We start from the raw sequence: 15,530 nt of genomic DNA, 5'->3' as shown, positions 1-15,530 counted from the left end.
ATAATAAGTTCTTTCTGAATGGCTCCAAGTGTTGTAACAAAAAAAAATCCCTGATTTTTTTTATAGAAACTGCATTCATGGCAATACTTCAAATAACCTTTCCCTGGAAAAGCTAATGGCCATTACTCAATTTTCATCTCCCTCGGGCAGAGAGATCACATTTTCCTGATCAGCACTTACAAGTCATTTGAATCTACTCAAGACTGTGACATCTGTCATTAAGTCACATAAAGACATTTTCACAGCTATCACATTAAGTCATTTTAAGGATCTTTGTGCTTATAAAGTACTATTTCTCATAAATGAGAAACTTTTTGGAAAAATAATTGAATGCAAAGATATAAGCCATGAAAAGGGTCAGCACGAGTATAGAAAATTGCAAAATAAAATCGTTTTCATACTATATCTAATTCTCAACATTCATATATATCATTTAGATGTGCAGTTGGGTTCCTTTCTGAGGTCTCAAGGGGGAAGATATATTGCCCATCCTCCTTGCTACATAGCAAGTCCTTTGTAATGCAGAACTTTTAGTTCTAATGGTCTAACCTTTGTAATTCTTTCCAATCAACCCCATCTTTTACTCTTCTTCCAAAGTTACAAAGTTTGCAAAAATTTTGTGCCTTGTACTCAGCTTTCTTTCTGCCAACATGGGGTCTGGCCTGCAGGGCCATCAGCCTCACTGTGCTATGCTTAGCAAAACCGCAGTTCTTAGAACATCCTAAGAAAGGCTCTGCCACCCCAATTTTTCTTTTTCTTCCCTCTGATTATTAAAAAAGCAGACATTGTATCTAACATGCCTAAATGGAGCTTTTCTTGGCTTCATGAGTCACTTTGAAGTACACTAAGAAAAAAATCTGTACACTAAGCTGGCTTCTACTGAGAATTAAAGCTATAGGCAGTTTTGAGCTAAGGAAAGACTAATGACCATTTTTGGTTAGTGGCAATTATCTGCTTCAGAATGTATAAAAGAACACTCTGATTTTATTTTGCAATTTTCTATACTCACGCTGACCCTTCCTTTTCATGGGTTGTATCTTTGAATTTAATTATTTTTCCAGAAAGTTTCTCATACTTTTCAACGGGAAAATAAAATATATTTTTCCCACTGCCCATGAAACAGAACAATAAAATGAATCCAAAGTTGATGCATTTCCACATTCTAGAATATATATGTGTGTATATAAAATACAGATTAAGTAAGATGAAGAGAAGAGAAATATAAAAATCTTAAAAACCACTTCAATCTACCAAACTTCCACTAAATAGATGGTAATTTTTAAAGAAAAAGTATAGGTGCAAAGAAAAAAGAAATAGTCTCCTTCTACCTTAGGACAGGCTTAGAAATGGAGAGTAGCTTACTTGTTCATAGTTAAAGGTATCCAACATTCCCAGAATAAGTCCCTGGATTTCTCCAAGTTTTCCTTTTCCATAAACTGGATCCTAATTAGGAAAAAGTTGCAAAAAGCTATAATTCTGTTCTTGGTATTTTAAAATTACTTTAAAATATAAGTTATCTGAAAAAGCAAAATATTCTTAAGTATTTTTCTACAGTCACAAAATATTTATTCTTCCACAAGCTTTCCACTGGAAATGCACATCAGTCTCCCTCTGGCCATCACAAATATTTTGGGAAAATTAATAAAATTTAAATGATCCACGCCCCTTGCTTAACAATCTTCTTTGCAAGTCTAATTAAATTTCACTCTGGTTTTTTTCCTGCAAGAAGCTTCCTCTCCTCCATATTAAACACCACCTGTCCCTCTCGTAGGGCTTTTTTATCTGCTATACTTAAACCGATGCACTCGTGAACACACAGAGTCTGTCCAACAACAGCTCCTCCTGTGACCCACATTTGCCACCTCCTGGCCCAAATCAACTACAGTGCTTCAGTTTAGGAGATCAGTTTCTAGATCCAAGGAGCAGCTTTCGGTTTTTCAAAGCTTTTTTCAATAAGGTCACTAGTGACAAACAACAGATACCTAGACACCCCATCTTCCCTCCACTGCATTTCATACGAGGTGTGCCAAGTAACTTGTTTATTACCTACAATGTGGAAAACAGTGAAGTGTACAAAAAGAAAACAAAACCAAAAAAATCTGAAATCCAACCACTCAGAGATAAACACTTCTGATGTGTTGATGTTTGTTCTTCCAGTCTTGTTTCTGGGGAAGGAGAGAAAGGACTACAGACAGGGATGTAGTTCTTAGTGTATGAAATTTCAGTATTTCTCATATTACTTTTATAACTTTTTTTTACTTAAGAGTATATGGTAAGCAGTTTCCCACATCACCAAATATTTCATAATAGCAACAGAGTATGAATCACGTGAAAACACCATGTGTTAGCCAACCTTTCTCTGTTGCTGGACATTTAAGTTTCCCATCTGACCCCTAACCCCGAATCCCACCCACTCTTATCAAACGCAAGTGGCTGCAAATTTTGCTCTGATCTGTCTTTGGAGGAGACTTTTAGAAAAGGAATTGCAGACTCAAAGAGCATTTTTCTGGGTATTGATAGATACTGCATAATTGCTCCACCAAAAAGTTGTATTATGCAATTTTTATCTCCATTGGCACATTTGTGAGCTCATTTTGCTGCACCTTTGGCTAGACTGGGAATTACAATAAAAAATTTACTAATAAATGAGTATGTCAAATCTATTACTTTACTCTAATATGAGATCATGTATGACATAAACGACTCTTCCATGCTAAACAGGGGAATCCAACTATACAGTATGATAAAAGTAGCCGCTATTTATTAACTGCATAGCATACGCCAAGTACAGTGCTAAGCATTTCATATATGCCATATCATGAAATTCCTTCCAGAACGTTTACAAATGAAGGAATTCAGGCTCAGAGAGGTTAAGTAAAATTGTCTAAGATCACAAAACTATTAAGCAGATAAGCGGGATTTGAATCTAGTTACTTCAGAAACCATGTTCTTAATTAATAGACTATACTGGTCTCCCAAGTATGGATACATAAACTAATAAACTAAATAATAAACTAATGTTTGCTAGATAATAGAAGTAACCAGTATGGATAACTAAGTGATAAACTAAGCTTTGCTTGAAAATATAGGTAACACTTCTGGTTCTTAGGGAGTAGGAGTTATTAAAATCTTGGTGCAGTAAGAGTAACTGAGTTCATACGTTAAGAAAACAAAAAAGACTGCGAAGTAGGAAAAACTTAGGAGCGAGGTTCAGAAGTGTGAGAAGAAACTTTGCCTTCCTGCTCCTGTACAACATAGTCTTAGGATTTGCTTCTTTTTCTCTTCTAGCCTCTGAGGATGGCTCTTGAGAACCGGGTTTGTACAGCTTCTATTTCAGAATTTTCAGTTGGTCTGGGGCAGCACAAGACTGTCTGCCATAGGTTCCTGGTCCCTGATGCTAAGGTTATGCTGAAGAAATTGACAGTAGGGAACAGCTACATATTTGTGTACTAATTAACAAGTTTACAAGTCTGGGCTTGAAGAGGTCACTTAAGTTTAGTGGGGAAATTCTCTGTTTCAAAGCCAGAGATTGTGTCACTAAGCTAAAGATGCCTGTCAAACATGTGCAGACCATTTACAAAAGGCAAGACTAGAGATATCTCAGGCTAACTCTTTACTAGAAAAAACAACTCAGGCCACACACTCAACAGACAATTTTTTCTTTTAATTTTCTCTGCCTAAAAATAGACCCATGTTAAGGCTTCTGAACTTACACTCAATTATGCTTTTGGTCAAGCTCTTAATAAATATGCTTATTTCTCAAAGTATTTAATGGACAGTGCAATACTTTATTATAAAAAGCCTATTAAAATATCTACTATAATATGTGCATCCAATACACTAATATAGCTCTAGCATAGAAAAGCTCTGTCATTTGTTTATGACAAGAGTGGTTTAGAGAATAAAGAGGTCTTTAAAAGGTTAAATTCTGTGAAAAAGAAGAAATCTTTATAGGTCATGTCTATATTTGTATCAGTACATTTCACTTTAATATGCATAATTTAAAGGTGAAATCATGAAAATTACCTCATGCTGGGACAACATATAAATTATAGAATGCAAAAGGGAGCTAAAGGCTTCCGGCACAGCATGTACACAATCCACTAGCTTTTCAAATTATTTTCCAAAGATGTCAGCTAGATTCTTGAGCAATGAATAACTGCTGAGGTTTCTTTTTAACTTGTTTGTAAACTATAAAAGAGTACCCTTGAGTACTGCACATAAACTTGATTTTTAAAAAGCACATTAGAAAAAGATGAGATGACCACTTCCTTTCCCTATTGCTTTCTAATACCTATTGTATCATATAGGTAATGTCTTAAAATATTTAGTAATCAAGGATTACTCTAAAATATGAATAATGCCCTCAACAGGTTAGCATATAAATCATTTGCTTGTTTTAATTCCCTCAGTAAAAAGTCATAAACAGCTTCTCAGAAGTCAAGAATTACTTTTGCCATAGAGTGAAGATCAATAAAGCAAGCAGTGAAGACAGAATGTATATAACATAAATAAGGTCCCTTAAAAACACTGATTTTGCTCATATGTGGAAGGTAATCAAACAAACACATGGATAAGGAGAACAGATTGGTGAAAGGGGATGGGGGAAGAGTGAAAGGGTAAAGGGGTACATAAGTATCGTGACGGATAAAAACTAGGCTATTGGTGGTGAACAGGACACAGTCTACACAGAAACCAAAATATAATAATGTATACCTGAACTTTACAAAACGTTATAAGCCAATATGACCTCAATAAAATAATTTTTTAAAATATTTAAGGGGCCAGCCCTGTGGCCTAGTGATTGACTTCAGTGAGCTTTGTCTCGGCAGCCCAGGTTTGGTTCCCGGGTGCAGACCTACACCACTCGTCGGTGGCCATGTTTCGGTGGCGACCCACATACAAAACAGAGGAAGACTGGCACAGACATTAGCTCAGGGTGAATCTTCCTCAAGCAAAAAATAAAAAAATAAGATAAATAATATTTAAGCAATAAAATAAAGTAAAAGTATTCATGAATTAAAAAAATCACTCACTAACTTATCATCTAATGTTCATGAAAGAAACACGTACAATTCAGGTGTGAGGTATCAGTTTGAATAAACATTTAGAGGTCAAGAAGATCTTTGAGAACCTCTTATCAAGTGAATCTCTCTTCTGGAAAAACTGTAAATATCTGAGCAACTGTGCATGTCAATAACTGTCACTCTCTATCGTCTCCCCAGAGACCTGATGAAGAAAGGTGGATACAAAAAACACACCAGATAGCATCAACACCCTTGCTAGAAGAAAAGGCCTTAGCAGAGTTAGAAGACCTAGGTTAATGGTCCAGCTGTGCTCCCTTAATAACTGAGTAACTAAGGCAAGTTATGTAATCTTTCTGAGAGGCCCTTTCCTCATGAGGAACATGAAGATACCACTACTTCCCCAGCTCAACATACACAGAGATCAAAAGAGATAAAGAACACAAAAGTGCTTCAGAAACTGCTGAGAACTACTCAAGGACATTAGGTGATTGAGTCGACTAATATTTATTCAGTATATATTATGTTCCAGGCACTGTGCTGGAGCATAGGAAATAGTCTAGTGGAGAGGACTTAAAGTGGATTAAACATTGGGACTAAGGAGAAAAGTGATGAGGGGGAAGAATAAAAACAAACACACACACACCTAGGCACATAAAAACTCATGGTTGGAGCACTTGATAATTTAAATGAAATGAATCAATTCCTTGAAAGAGAATATACCAAAACTCACACAAGGAGATAAAGATAATCTGAATAGGCTGCATCTCTTAACAAAACTCAATCAATAAGTAATAATCTTCCAAATCAGAAGGCCTAGCCCCAGATGGTTTCACTGGTTTATTCTACCAAATATTTAAAGAAGAAATTATACCAATACTCAACGATCTGTTCCAGAAAATAGAGAGGGAACACTTCCTAACTCATTCTATGAGGCCAGCATTACCCTAATACCAAAACCAGACGAAGACAATCTCAATCAAAATGCCAGTGAGTTACTTTGCAGATAAATGTTTTAAAGTTTAGATGGAAAGGCAAAAGACCCAAAATAGCCAACACAGTATTAAGGAAGGACAAAGTCACAGTACTGACACTACCTGACTTCAAGACTGACTATGAAGCTACAATAATCAAGACAGTGTGGTATTGGCAAAAGACTTGACAAATAGATCAATGGGAAAGAATAGAGTGCCTAGAAACAGACTCCCATAAATACAGTCAACTGAGCAAAGGCAATCCAATGGAGAAAGGATAGTCTTTTCAACAAATGGTGCTGGAAAAACTGGACATCCACATGTAGAAAAACGACTGTAGATACTGACATCCTTCACAAAAACTAACTCAAAATGGATCATACACCTAAATGTAAAATGCGAAACTATAAAACTTCTAGAAGATAACATGAGAAAAAATCTAGGTGACCCTAGGTTTGACAATGAGTTTTTAGATACACCAAAAGCACAATTCATGAAAGAAAAAACTGAAAAGTTGGACTTCATTAAAATTTTAAAAACTTCTGCCTTGTGAAAGTCAGTGTTGAGAGAATGAAAAGACAAGCCACAGACTTGGAAAAAAATATTTGCAAAATACTTATCTGAGAAAAAACTTGTATAAAAAATATACTAAGAACTCAAAATTCAACAATAAATGAAAAAAAAAAACTAAATCCAACTGAAAAGTGGGCAAGAAAATCTGAACAGACACTTTAGCAAAGAAGATACACAGATGGCAAAGGAGCACATGAAAAGATGCTCAATGCCATTACTCATTAGGGAACTGCAAATTAAAACAATGAGACCACCACAACCTGTTAGAATGGCTAAAATCCAAAACACTGGATTTATTGAGACTTGTTTTATAGCCCAGAAAACAGTCTGTTTCAGTAAATGTTCCATGAACACTTGAGAAGAATGTGTACTCGGCTACTGTAATTGATATATAAATGTCAACTAGGTCAAAGTGGCCAAGAGCATTTAGCAGAAATCTGCTGTTCTCATTTTTGTTCCTCTGTGTCTTTTTTCACTGTCTACTTTTAAGCTTTTCTGTTAATCATTTATTTTGAGCAATTATGACGTGCCTTGTAGTTTTCTTCATGTTTTTTGAGCTTGGTATTATTGATCTGTGTGTTAACAGTTCTCAATAAATCTGGAAATTTTTCAGCCAATATTTGTTCAAATATTTTTTTCTGCTCTGACTCCCTGTTTTCAGGATTCCAAGTACACAAATTTTGGGCTGCCTGAAGCCATCCCGTAGCTCACTGATACTCTGGTTCATTTTCTTCTGATTCACTTTTCTCTCAGTTTTTTATTTTGGATAGTCTGTATTGCTATGTCTTCAAATTCACTAATCTTTTCTTCTGTTTTGGTGTCCTTGTCTGCTAATTCTAATATCCATGCCATATTTGGGTTTCATTTACCAACTTCTTTGCATACCTTACGAGTTTTCACTCAATGCCATACACCGTAAATTTCACACTGTTGAGATCTGGATATTTTGTATTCCTAAAAGTATTTTTAAGTTTTGTTCTGAGATGCATTTAAATTGCATGGAAATAGTTTGATCTTTTCAGGTCTTGCTTTTCAGGTCTGTAAGGCAATGACTGGAGCTATGTTTAGTCTACAGCTAGCTGTTTCCCATGATTGAGTGCTTCTGAGTACTCTACCCAATGCTCTGTGAATTGTGAAGTTTTCTAGTCCTACTGGTGGGAAAGACACTATTTTTGGCCCTGTGTGAGTTTGTTATTCCTCTAATGCTTTCAGGTGAGTCTTTCCCTGGCCTAATTTCCTCGATCATGCACTTATACTTGAGGGAGCCTTTGGCATATCTCCAGAGTTCTCTCTCCTGGTACTTGGCCTGAAAACTCTGGGCACCTTGGTCTCTCTTAACTCTCAGCTCCATATCCCCAAATGAGTGAGTATGCTGGAAACTGCTTGGGATCCCTTTTCCTGCACTATTGTCTGGAAACTCTCTCAGGACATTAAGGTGGGGCAAACAAAAGACTCACATTGTTTATTTCCCGTCTCTTGGGAATCACTGTCCTTTACTGCCTGCTATCCAGTTTTTTGAAAACTATTTTATATATTTTATATATATTTGTATATATTTTATATATTATATATACATAAAACTTATTTTATATATGTTGGTTATTTCAAGCAGGAGGGTTAACCCAGTCTCTGTTATTCTATCTTGGCCAGAAGTGGAATTTCTCCATACTTGACTTTTATTCACTCTAGAAATACTTATTATTCAGTAATATTTATTACAGTCATGTGCTGAATAATGATATTTCAGTCAATGACAAACAGCATATATGACACTGGTCTCATAAGATTGGTACCATACAATATGCCACAACTAGAAGGACCTGCAACTAAGATATACAACTATGTACCAGGGGGGATTTGGGGAGATAAAGCAGGAAAAAAAAAAAGATTGGTACCATACAGCCTAGGTGTGTAGTAGGCTATATCATCTAGGTTTGTGTAAGATGTTCTATGATGTTCGCACAATGATGAAATCACCTAACAACGCACTTCTCAGTATGTATCACCATCGTTAAGTGACACATAACTGTATATGCCAGGTGCCTCTGGGCTAGGTGATGGTGACAGAGTTCTGGAGAGAGTCTTATCTCTCAACATTCTTATATTCTAATGGGAAATAAAAATAGGTAAATAGACCTGATTCTCAGGTGTTTCCTGGAACTTGGGTTCCTACCTGGCTTTTTCTTGTGTTCCCCTATATCTAAACAGTCAAGTGGATTCTATCAACTATGTAATTTCCAAATTCATCTTCTCTGTAACCCAATTAACAAACTCGAGTACCTATTACATTCTAAGGATCTCTATGCCTCTGTCTTGATCTCTTCTAATTTATTCTGTATAATACAGGCTGAGTGATCTTTCTAAAGAGAAACCTCATTCAATCACTCCTCTGCTTAAAATCTTTTGATGAGAATTTACTAATTTTAAAATAAAATCCAAAGACCTTACCACGGTTTATAAAGCAATTCAGGACAGTCTCCGCCTGTCTGTCAAATTTCAGCTGTGCCTCACCTTTTCTTGTCCTATGTTCCAAGCATACTTAAACACTTGCAACTCCCCAAATGTACCATGTTTTACCTCACATTATTTGTATATATAGTTCACTCTGCTTTAAATAGTCCTATCTGCTGTTTTTCCCTGATTCCTTTAGGCTCTTTGCAATTCAGTTCAGACATCTCCTTCTCTAGGAAATCTTTCCAAATTCCCCAGTCTGTTTCAAAAATATATTTTATTGGTACTCTTTTGACTATACATATTCAGAAACCCAACTCATTCTAACTTATTCAAAAAAGATAATTATTGTAAAGGTGCTGCGGTGCTTCAAGGATCCAAGCACAGGATTGCAGGTAAGCCTTAAGAGCTACAATGAGGGACTCAAATGCCATCAGGATTTTCTCTCTCTGTTGCCTCTTCTCCCACTGTCTTGAATCCTCTCCTTGTATCTTCCCTCTCCTCCATACATCTTGTCTATTCTCCTCGTCGTGTGTCTGCCTCATTCTCCTCTTTTGAGATTAGCTTTTTTTACTCTTTCAGTCCATATGATGGAATAGTCACCGTCAGCTCCTGAACTTTGTGCCTTATGTAATCCAGAGACCTGAAGAGAGACTTGAATTCATCTTTCTCAAGCGCAGTTCTAACACTTCCTCAAAAGGACTCTGGTCCTGCTTAGGCCAGGCACCCACCTGGAGTCAATCAGGTGGAGCTAGGAGGCAGGGCCCCTTTCACATGGCTGCTCCTGTAGTAATCACATGGATTAAGAGGGTAGGGTTGTAGAAGCGGCAAGTACCTACATAGGGTTCAGAGCAGATAATCCTAAAGGTTGCCACTATTACTTACTTAGAGCCCTATAAATAGTTATATCAGAACATTTTCTGCCTCTCTTATAAGAGCTCTTTTGGGGCAAGAACTGTGCCTTTCATCTACATAGGTAATTAATAAACTAATTAATAAAGTCCTCGAAAAACCAGAGCCTGAAACAAATGAAAAGGATCGTATGATAAAACGAGAAAGAGCATAAATTAGGAGGTAAGAGACTTTGGTGGTAGTCTGGGTTCTGCCACTAATGGCAGGCCAGGTACTTAACTTTTCTATACTTCAGTTTCCTTCCTCCTTCATCAACAGAAACTGCTACAGTAGCCCTACCTACAACAAGAGACTGTTGTGAGCTTAATGAGATAATATCTCTGAAAGCACCTTGAAAAAATAAAAATCTCTATACAAATACAAGGTAGAATTATTATTATAGTAATCATAAATGTGCAAACAAGGAGTTTAAGAAACAGCACACCTTCCTGATTAGTGGGAGTTAACAACCACTGAAGGTAGAAAATGATAAGAATACAATTACAGTGAATGCCAGCATCACTCAAAATAAAGTGAAGATTTTCAAATATAAAAAGCCTTTAAAGACATAAATCTTGAAACACGAAATTTTTAAAAAATCATATGCTTTTGCCAAGGGAAAAACAGATTTTTATTTATTATAATTTATGTATCTTCATGTGTAGTTAAAGCTCAACACAAAGCAAAATGCATACACTGAGAGAGAAGACACTTTTGGCTTTAAGATTTCATTTTTTCTAATTTACTTGGTAAATTAAAGTATTTCTGCCTTATGGAGATATTACTTTATATATGATTAAAAATCTTAAGACTGACGTATTTTAAAATGGACATAAGAGAAGTAGTCTTTATCAAAGAATTATTCAATACATGATAAAGATCAGTGAGATAATATGTGTGAAGACACATTCTAAATGGTAACGTACTATGTGAAGGGAGACTACTGGATGCGGCAATCTTTATCAGCAAAGGCCCAGATGTTTAATATCAGATGGGAAGAGAGTTTGGAGAGTCTTAAAGGAGAGCTGACAGGGATATTCTTGATTGGATAAAAACCATTTGAAAATTATAAAGACCAATAGCATCATATTACTGTTTGATTTGTGTGTGTGTGTGCTCTATACTACATAAAGCGAAGGAAGATAAAATGGATTCTAAGGATAATTCCTGCTGTTTCCCCAAGAATGTTCACAGATTTTTCTAAAACTATGTCTTAGTGTAATTTCAGTGTTCTCCTTTTGATGAAGTTGGAAAAATTCAGCCATTTTTGCTGAAGAAAACAGGCTAGAATGATGTTTCCTACAAAGGCTTTGGACAGAAAGCTGGCCAGAATCTAGAGTAGAGGATGAGTCTTGGACATAGAGTAAGTTTTAGGATGAGTTAGAAAAACTAAGTAACAACCTAGGATTAAGAAATGCCTATATTAACTTAATTTTTAGGTTATCTTTTTTTGATCTAGAAAAGTATAATCAGCTGGAAATAATGGCAATTCTCTCCTAGTTAGCACACCAATAGGAAGCTTGTATATCTACATCCCAAGGTTAACAGTGAACATCTGAAGGCTGCACTCACTAACTGAAGGTCCCAAGTGTGTGCCAGGCAAGCCCACACCCCTGGAGTGCTAGGAAAGATTCAAGGATGAGAATCACAGGTTAGATATTCAGTTAATGCCAAATATTAGCTGCGTGATTCTTGAGACTCATTTAAACATTAGTCCAATTTGCTGTTATGTACACATAACTAAAATATTAGTTGAAATTGATCAATTGTATTTTTCCCCCTTTTAACTTACCTGTAAGATTCTTTGCAAGATTGATGGAAGGGCAATAAATGCTGCCATGCTGTTTAGGACTTGCATGGTCAAAGATTTCAGAGCTGTTATAATAAAATGTTAATATTAAGGTTAGTTGAAAATAAGAGTTTTTGGCTTTTCCTATCTGTCAGTGGAAAATAGTGGACTTATATAGCTTCCCAGAAACTTAGCTAACCAAGGCCAGTTTGATATTTTTAAAGTTAACTCTTGGTAAGTTGCAAAGCCACTATTATTCAAGACAAATGATATATTGGTGCCACAGAAAGAACTGAACCCGAAAGAGGAGATCAACACTACAATATGATTTCATTAAGGAAAATAATAAGAATACGGTACTGGGGAAAGGTATCATAAATGATAACTTTTGTCAGATAAAAATCGGGTGACGGTATAGGTGGACTTTGATGAACTTACCTTCAGCATGTAGATGAGGAGCTGCTGAACTAGACAACTTCTGAGGGGCCATCATTGCCTCTAATAATGGAAACCAGAGTGCCTATAATATCAGAGGAAACCAAAGAAAAACCAAAGTGCTCGGTTATTTTTAAGAATAGCTAACATCAGCATAGTGTTTTACAAGTTGAAATGTACTTCTCATATACATTTGTTGGTAAAAATTTAAAAAGAAAAGATGGAACACTTGACTGGTAAGATAAAAGACAATAAAAAGCAGGGACCATAGCAAGAACAGACACCTTTACCATGCACCTTGGGAAAATAAGGGAGATGAAGTTAAGTAAATCTAGACCTTGGAACTGCAGCCTTCTGTGTCTCAAGAAAGAGTAGGTTCAAAGGAGCTTCCTGCTGGGTTCTTACATTCTCTGGTATAAATGCATCACTGTCAAAGTCTAAACAACCCGATGTACTGCAGAAGAGAACAGAGTACCCACCGACATTTATCCCCCCAACTCTCTTCAGCTATGTCAAGCAAGATAAAGGTTATCCAATGTTTTTTCCTATATCAAGCATTATTTTGTATTTCCTTAGTCATCACAGACCAAGAAGCGAAAGTTAACATACTTTCAATTAATATTTCCAACTACATCCTGAGATAAATTAACAGATCTATCATTTATTTATTCCTCTTATGTTGGGCTCTGTATTCAACGCTTTACACACATTTTCTCATTTTAATCTCATAATAACTTTATACAGTAAGCATTATCTTCACTTGAGATAAGAAACGGAAGTTTAGGGAAGTTAAGTAATTTTGCCAAAGATCACAGTGTCAGCAAACTGGCAGTCTGATTCTAAATTCTGTGCTCTTCCTAAACCTTAGGAAAAATACTTATCATCAAAAAACAAACTAATACATTTTAAAATTTCAAACATGTTTTCTTGTTGGATAATGATTTACAAGGGCCTTAATCCATTATCTTGGGAGGAACCTACTCCTGCAAACATCCAGGAGCCATGAAGAAAAGCAAGCATTGACAGAGCAAAGAAAGAGTGGTTATATACAGAAGAGGGCATGTCGTGTACCCTTCCATCTGACACTGTAGAACTCAGCTGGCAATGGAGATACGGGAATCCCTTAAGGCAAAGGGGACAGGCTAAGGGTCCAGTGACTTTTCCATTGGGTGACTTCTCATTGAAGAGCTCTACTAGGAAGCCCTTATCTGTCCCCACTTGAGTTTTCCTAAGAACAGAATATTATATTGCTGACTTTTTATGTATTTCTTCAAATTCTTGAGATACTATGTTACATCCCGGAAATGCTTTATTTTATCGAAATTTTAACTTACTTTATCCAGTACTCATGAACTTTTAATCTTGTATTTTATTCTTAGATAGCTTTACTTAGCTTACCTTTTAGTTGCCTATTTTAACTTATTTTCACAATCACATCATTTATTTCTGTGCATTTTATGGTCTTTTAATTTAATGATACATGGCATATTTAATTATTATCTTTTGGGTTTTATATTTACTATGCTTAGAAATTTGACTTTTTGTTTTTTGAGGAAGATTAGCCCTGAGCCAACATCTGCTGCCAACCCTCCTCTTTTTGCTTAGGAAGATTGGCTCTAAGCTAACATCCGTGCCCATCTTCCTCTACTTTATATGTGGGACACCTGCCACAGCCTGGCTTGGTAAGCGGTGTGTAAGTCTGCACCCAGGATCTGAACCAGAGAACCCCGGGCTGCTGAAGCAGAATGTGCGAACTTAACTGCTGTGCCACTGGGCTGGCCCCTAGAAATTTGGTTTTTAAATTTTCTTATTTAATCTGGACAATTTAGAAGAATTATCTTCTTAAAGTTTACTTTATTCATGATTTATAGATGCAGACTAGGGGAAACATGGCTGTAGAGGTAACAGCCTGAGGATGTGTTCATACCTTAAATAGAAGGTATTCTTCAATTAAACGTCTACATTAACCCTAACTATATGGCGAACACTTCTTAAATATTTTCTCTCTCTTGCACTTTAATATTGGTTCTTAAAATTTTACCTTGGATAACTCTAAAAACTCATAGGCTAAAATAACCATCCATGACAATGACAATCCTAACCCCTGAGAGCAACACAATTAAACCTGAATTACTTTCTCATGTTATGCAATAAATAGCTTTCTTTTCAGGAAATTATATGCATAACACGGCCATATTATTCGTTCTATGTAATCACAGGACCCTCGGGTAGCAGCATAAATAGACAGATAAAAAAAGGCAGGACAGGTCCCGATTCTACTTGGGAAAGGACTGACAACCCAACTTCCTGTGGTCTAACTTTAAGGAAATACTACATATTATTAAATCTTCTGATGAAACTTTTGAAAAGAAATATTAGAGACAGTTCATTTTCAAGCTTTTGGATACTTCAAATTTTCTAGTTAGTTTAGGGTCTGTGATAATAGCTCTTGTTCTCACTCTCTATAAAACAAAACAAAAACAAAGAGAAAAAAGGCAATCAACCATCTCCCAAACTTACTGTGTGGTATTATATAAAATCAGTCTAGCATTTTCACAAAAATAGTATTTACATAAAAACCATCATTCAAATTTTTTTTGTTGTTATGAAACTTGTTCAGAAAGGAAGCAGAACTAGTTAGTTGTTGGGGGAGGTGTAGAGTGGCAGGAGGGGTGTGTGTGTGTGTGTGTGTTTATGTCTAAGAGAGGGAGACAGACAGACTTCTCTTATATGCAGCCAGTAAATGGTGTAATAATCTTAGAGAAGTGAAAATTTCAAAGGATAGAAAGAAGTCTAACATCTAATATCTTTATTAAGACAATTTCCAACTCAGACATATTTTTTTTGGACCAAAAAAAGATAGAATAAATTTTCCTTTGTCACATTGAAGAAAGCCTTGTCCCTATCTCTGATTAAGAGATACTGAGTTCAAATATAATCAGAATAATCCCTGGAGTTCTGGAGGCATGGATTTTATATCTAATTCTACTACTAATATATGTGAATCTAGACCTATTTCGGCTTATGTGAACCTAAATGGCTCTATTTATAAATCACAACTGTCATTTTTTCCTTAAATTTTCCATGAGAAAAAGGAAGAGTATCAAATAGATATTAGAGAAGAGATGGAAGGTTGAAAAATAAAAAAAGGCTTGGTATTAAATATGTATAAACATAGTTTTAACAATTCTACCCTTTTGTGTTTTTCTACCAAAATATAACCATGTCCAAATATAGCCAGCTAACCAAAAGACAAATGAAAATAAAAACTGAGGAATGGCAAAGTCATGGCAAAAAGACTGGTGTAAAGCCCACAACCACTTAAATAGAGATTAAACAACTATGGGAATTACGGATACAGAAAGGAATGTGTTATTAACCTTAATGAGGTAG

The 15,530-nt window shown here is 35.8% G+C and overlaps 1 protein-coding gene across 1 annotated transcript in view; it reads right to left on the bottom strand.

Annotated features, from left to right (window-relative positions):
- VPS8 (VPS8 subunit of CORVET complex) overlaps window positions 1–15,530 on the bottom strand; it is a 235,611-nt gene that overhangs the window by 55,499 nt on the left and 164,582 nt on the right. The window contains 3 exon segments of the mRNA XM_070582453.1: window positions 1,363–1,443; window positions 11,706–11,788; window positions 12,141–12,222. Of these exon segments, the coding sequence (XP_070438554.1) occupies window positions 1,363–1,443; window positions 11,706–11,788; window positions 12,141–12,222 (246 nt within the window).

The sequence above is a fragment of the Equus przewalskii genome, chromosome 18 (genome assembly GCF_037783145.1).
Source record: "Equus przewalskii isolate Varuska chromosome 18, EquPr2, whole genome shotgun sequence".
In the NCBI taxonomy this organism is placed as follows: domain Eukaryota; kingdom Metazoa; phylum Chordata; class Mammalia; order Perissodactyla; family Equidae; genus Equus; species Equus przewalskii.
This window is presented reverse-complemented; position numbering and strand designations above follow the sequence as displayed.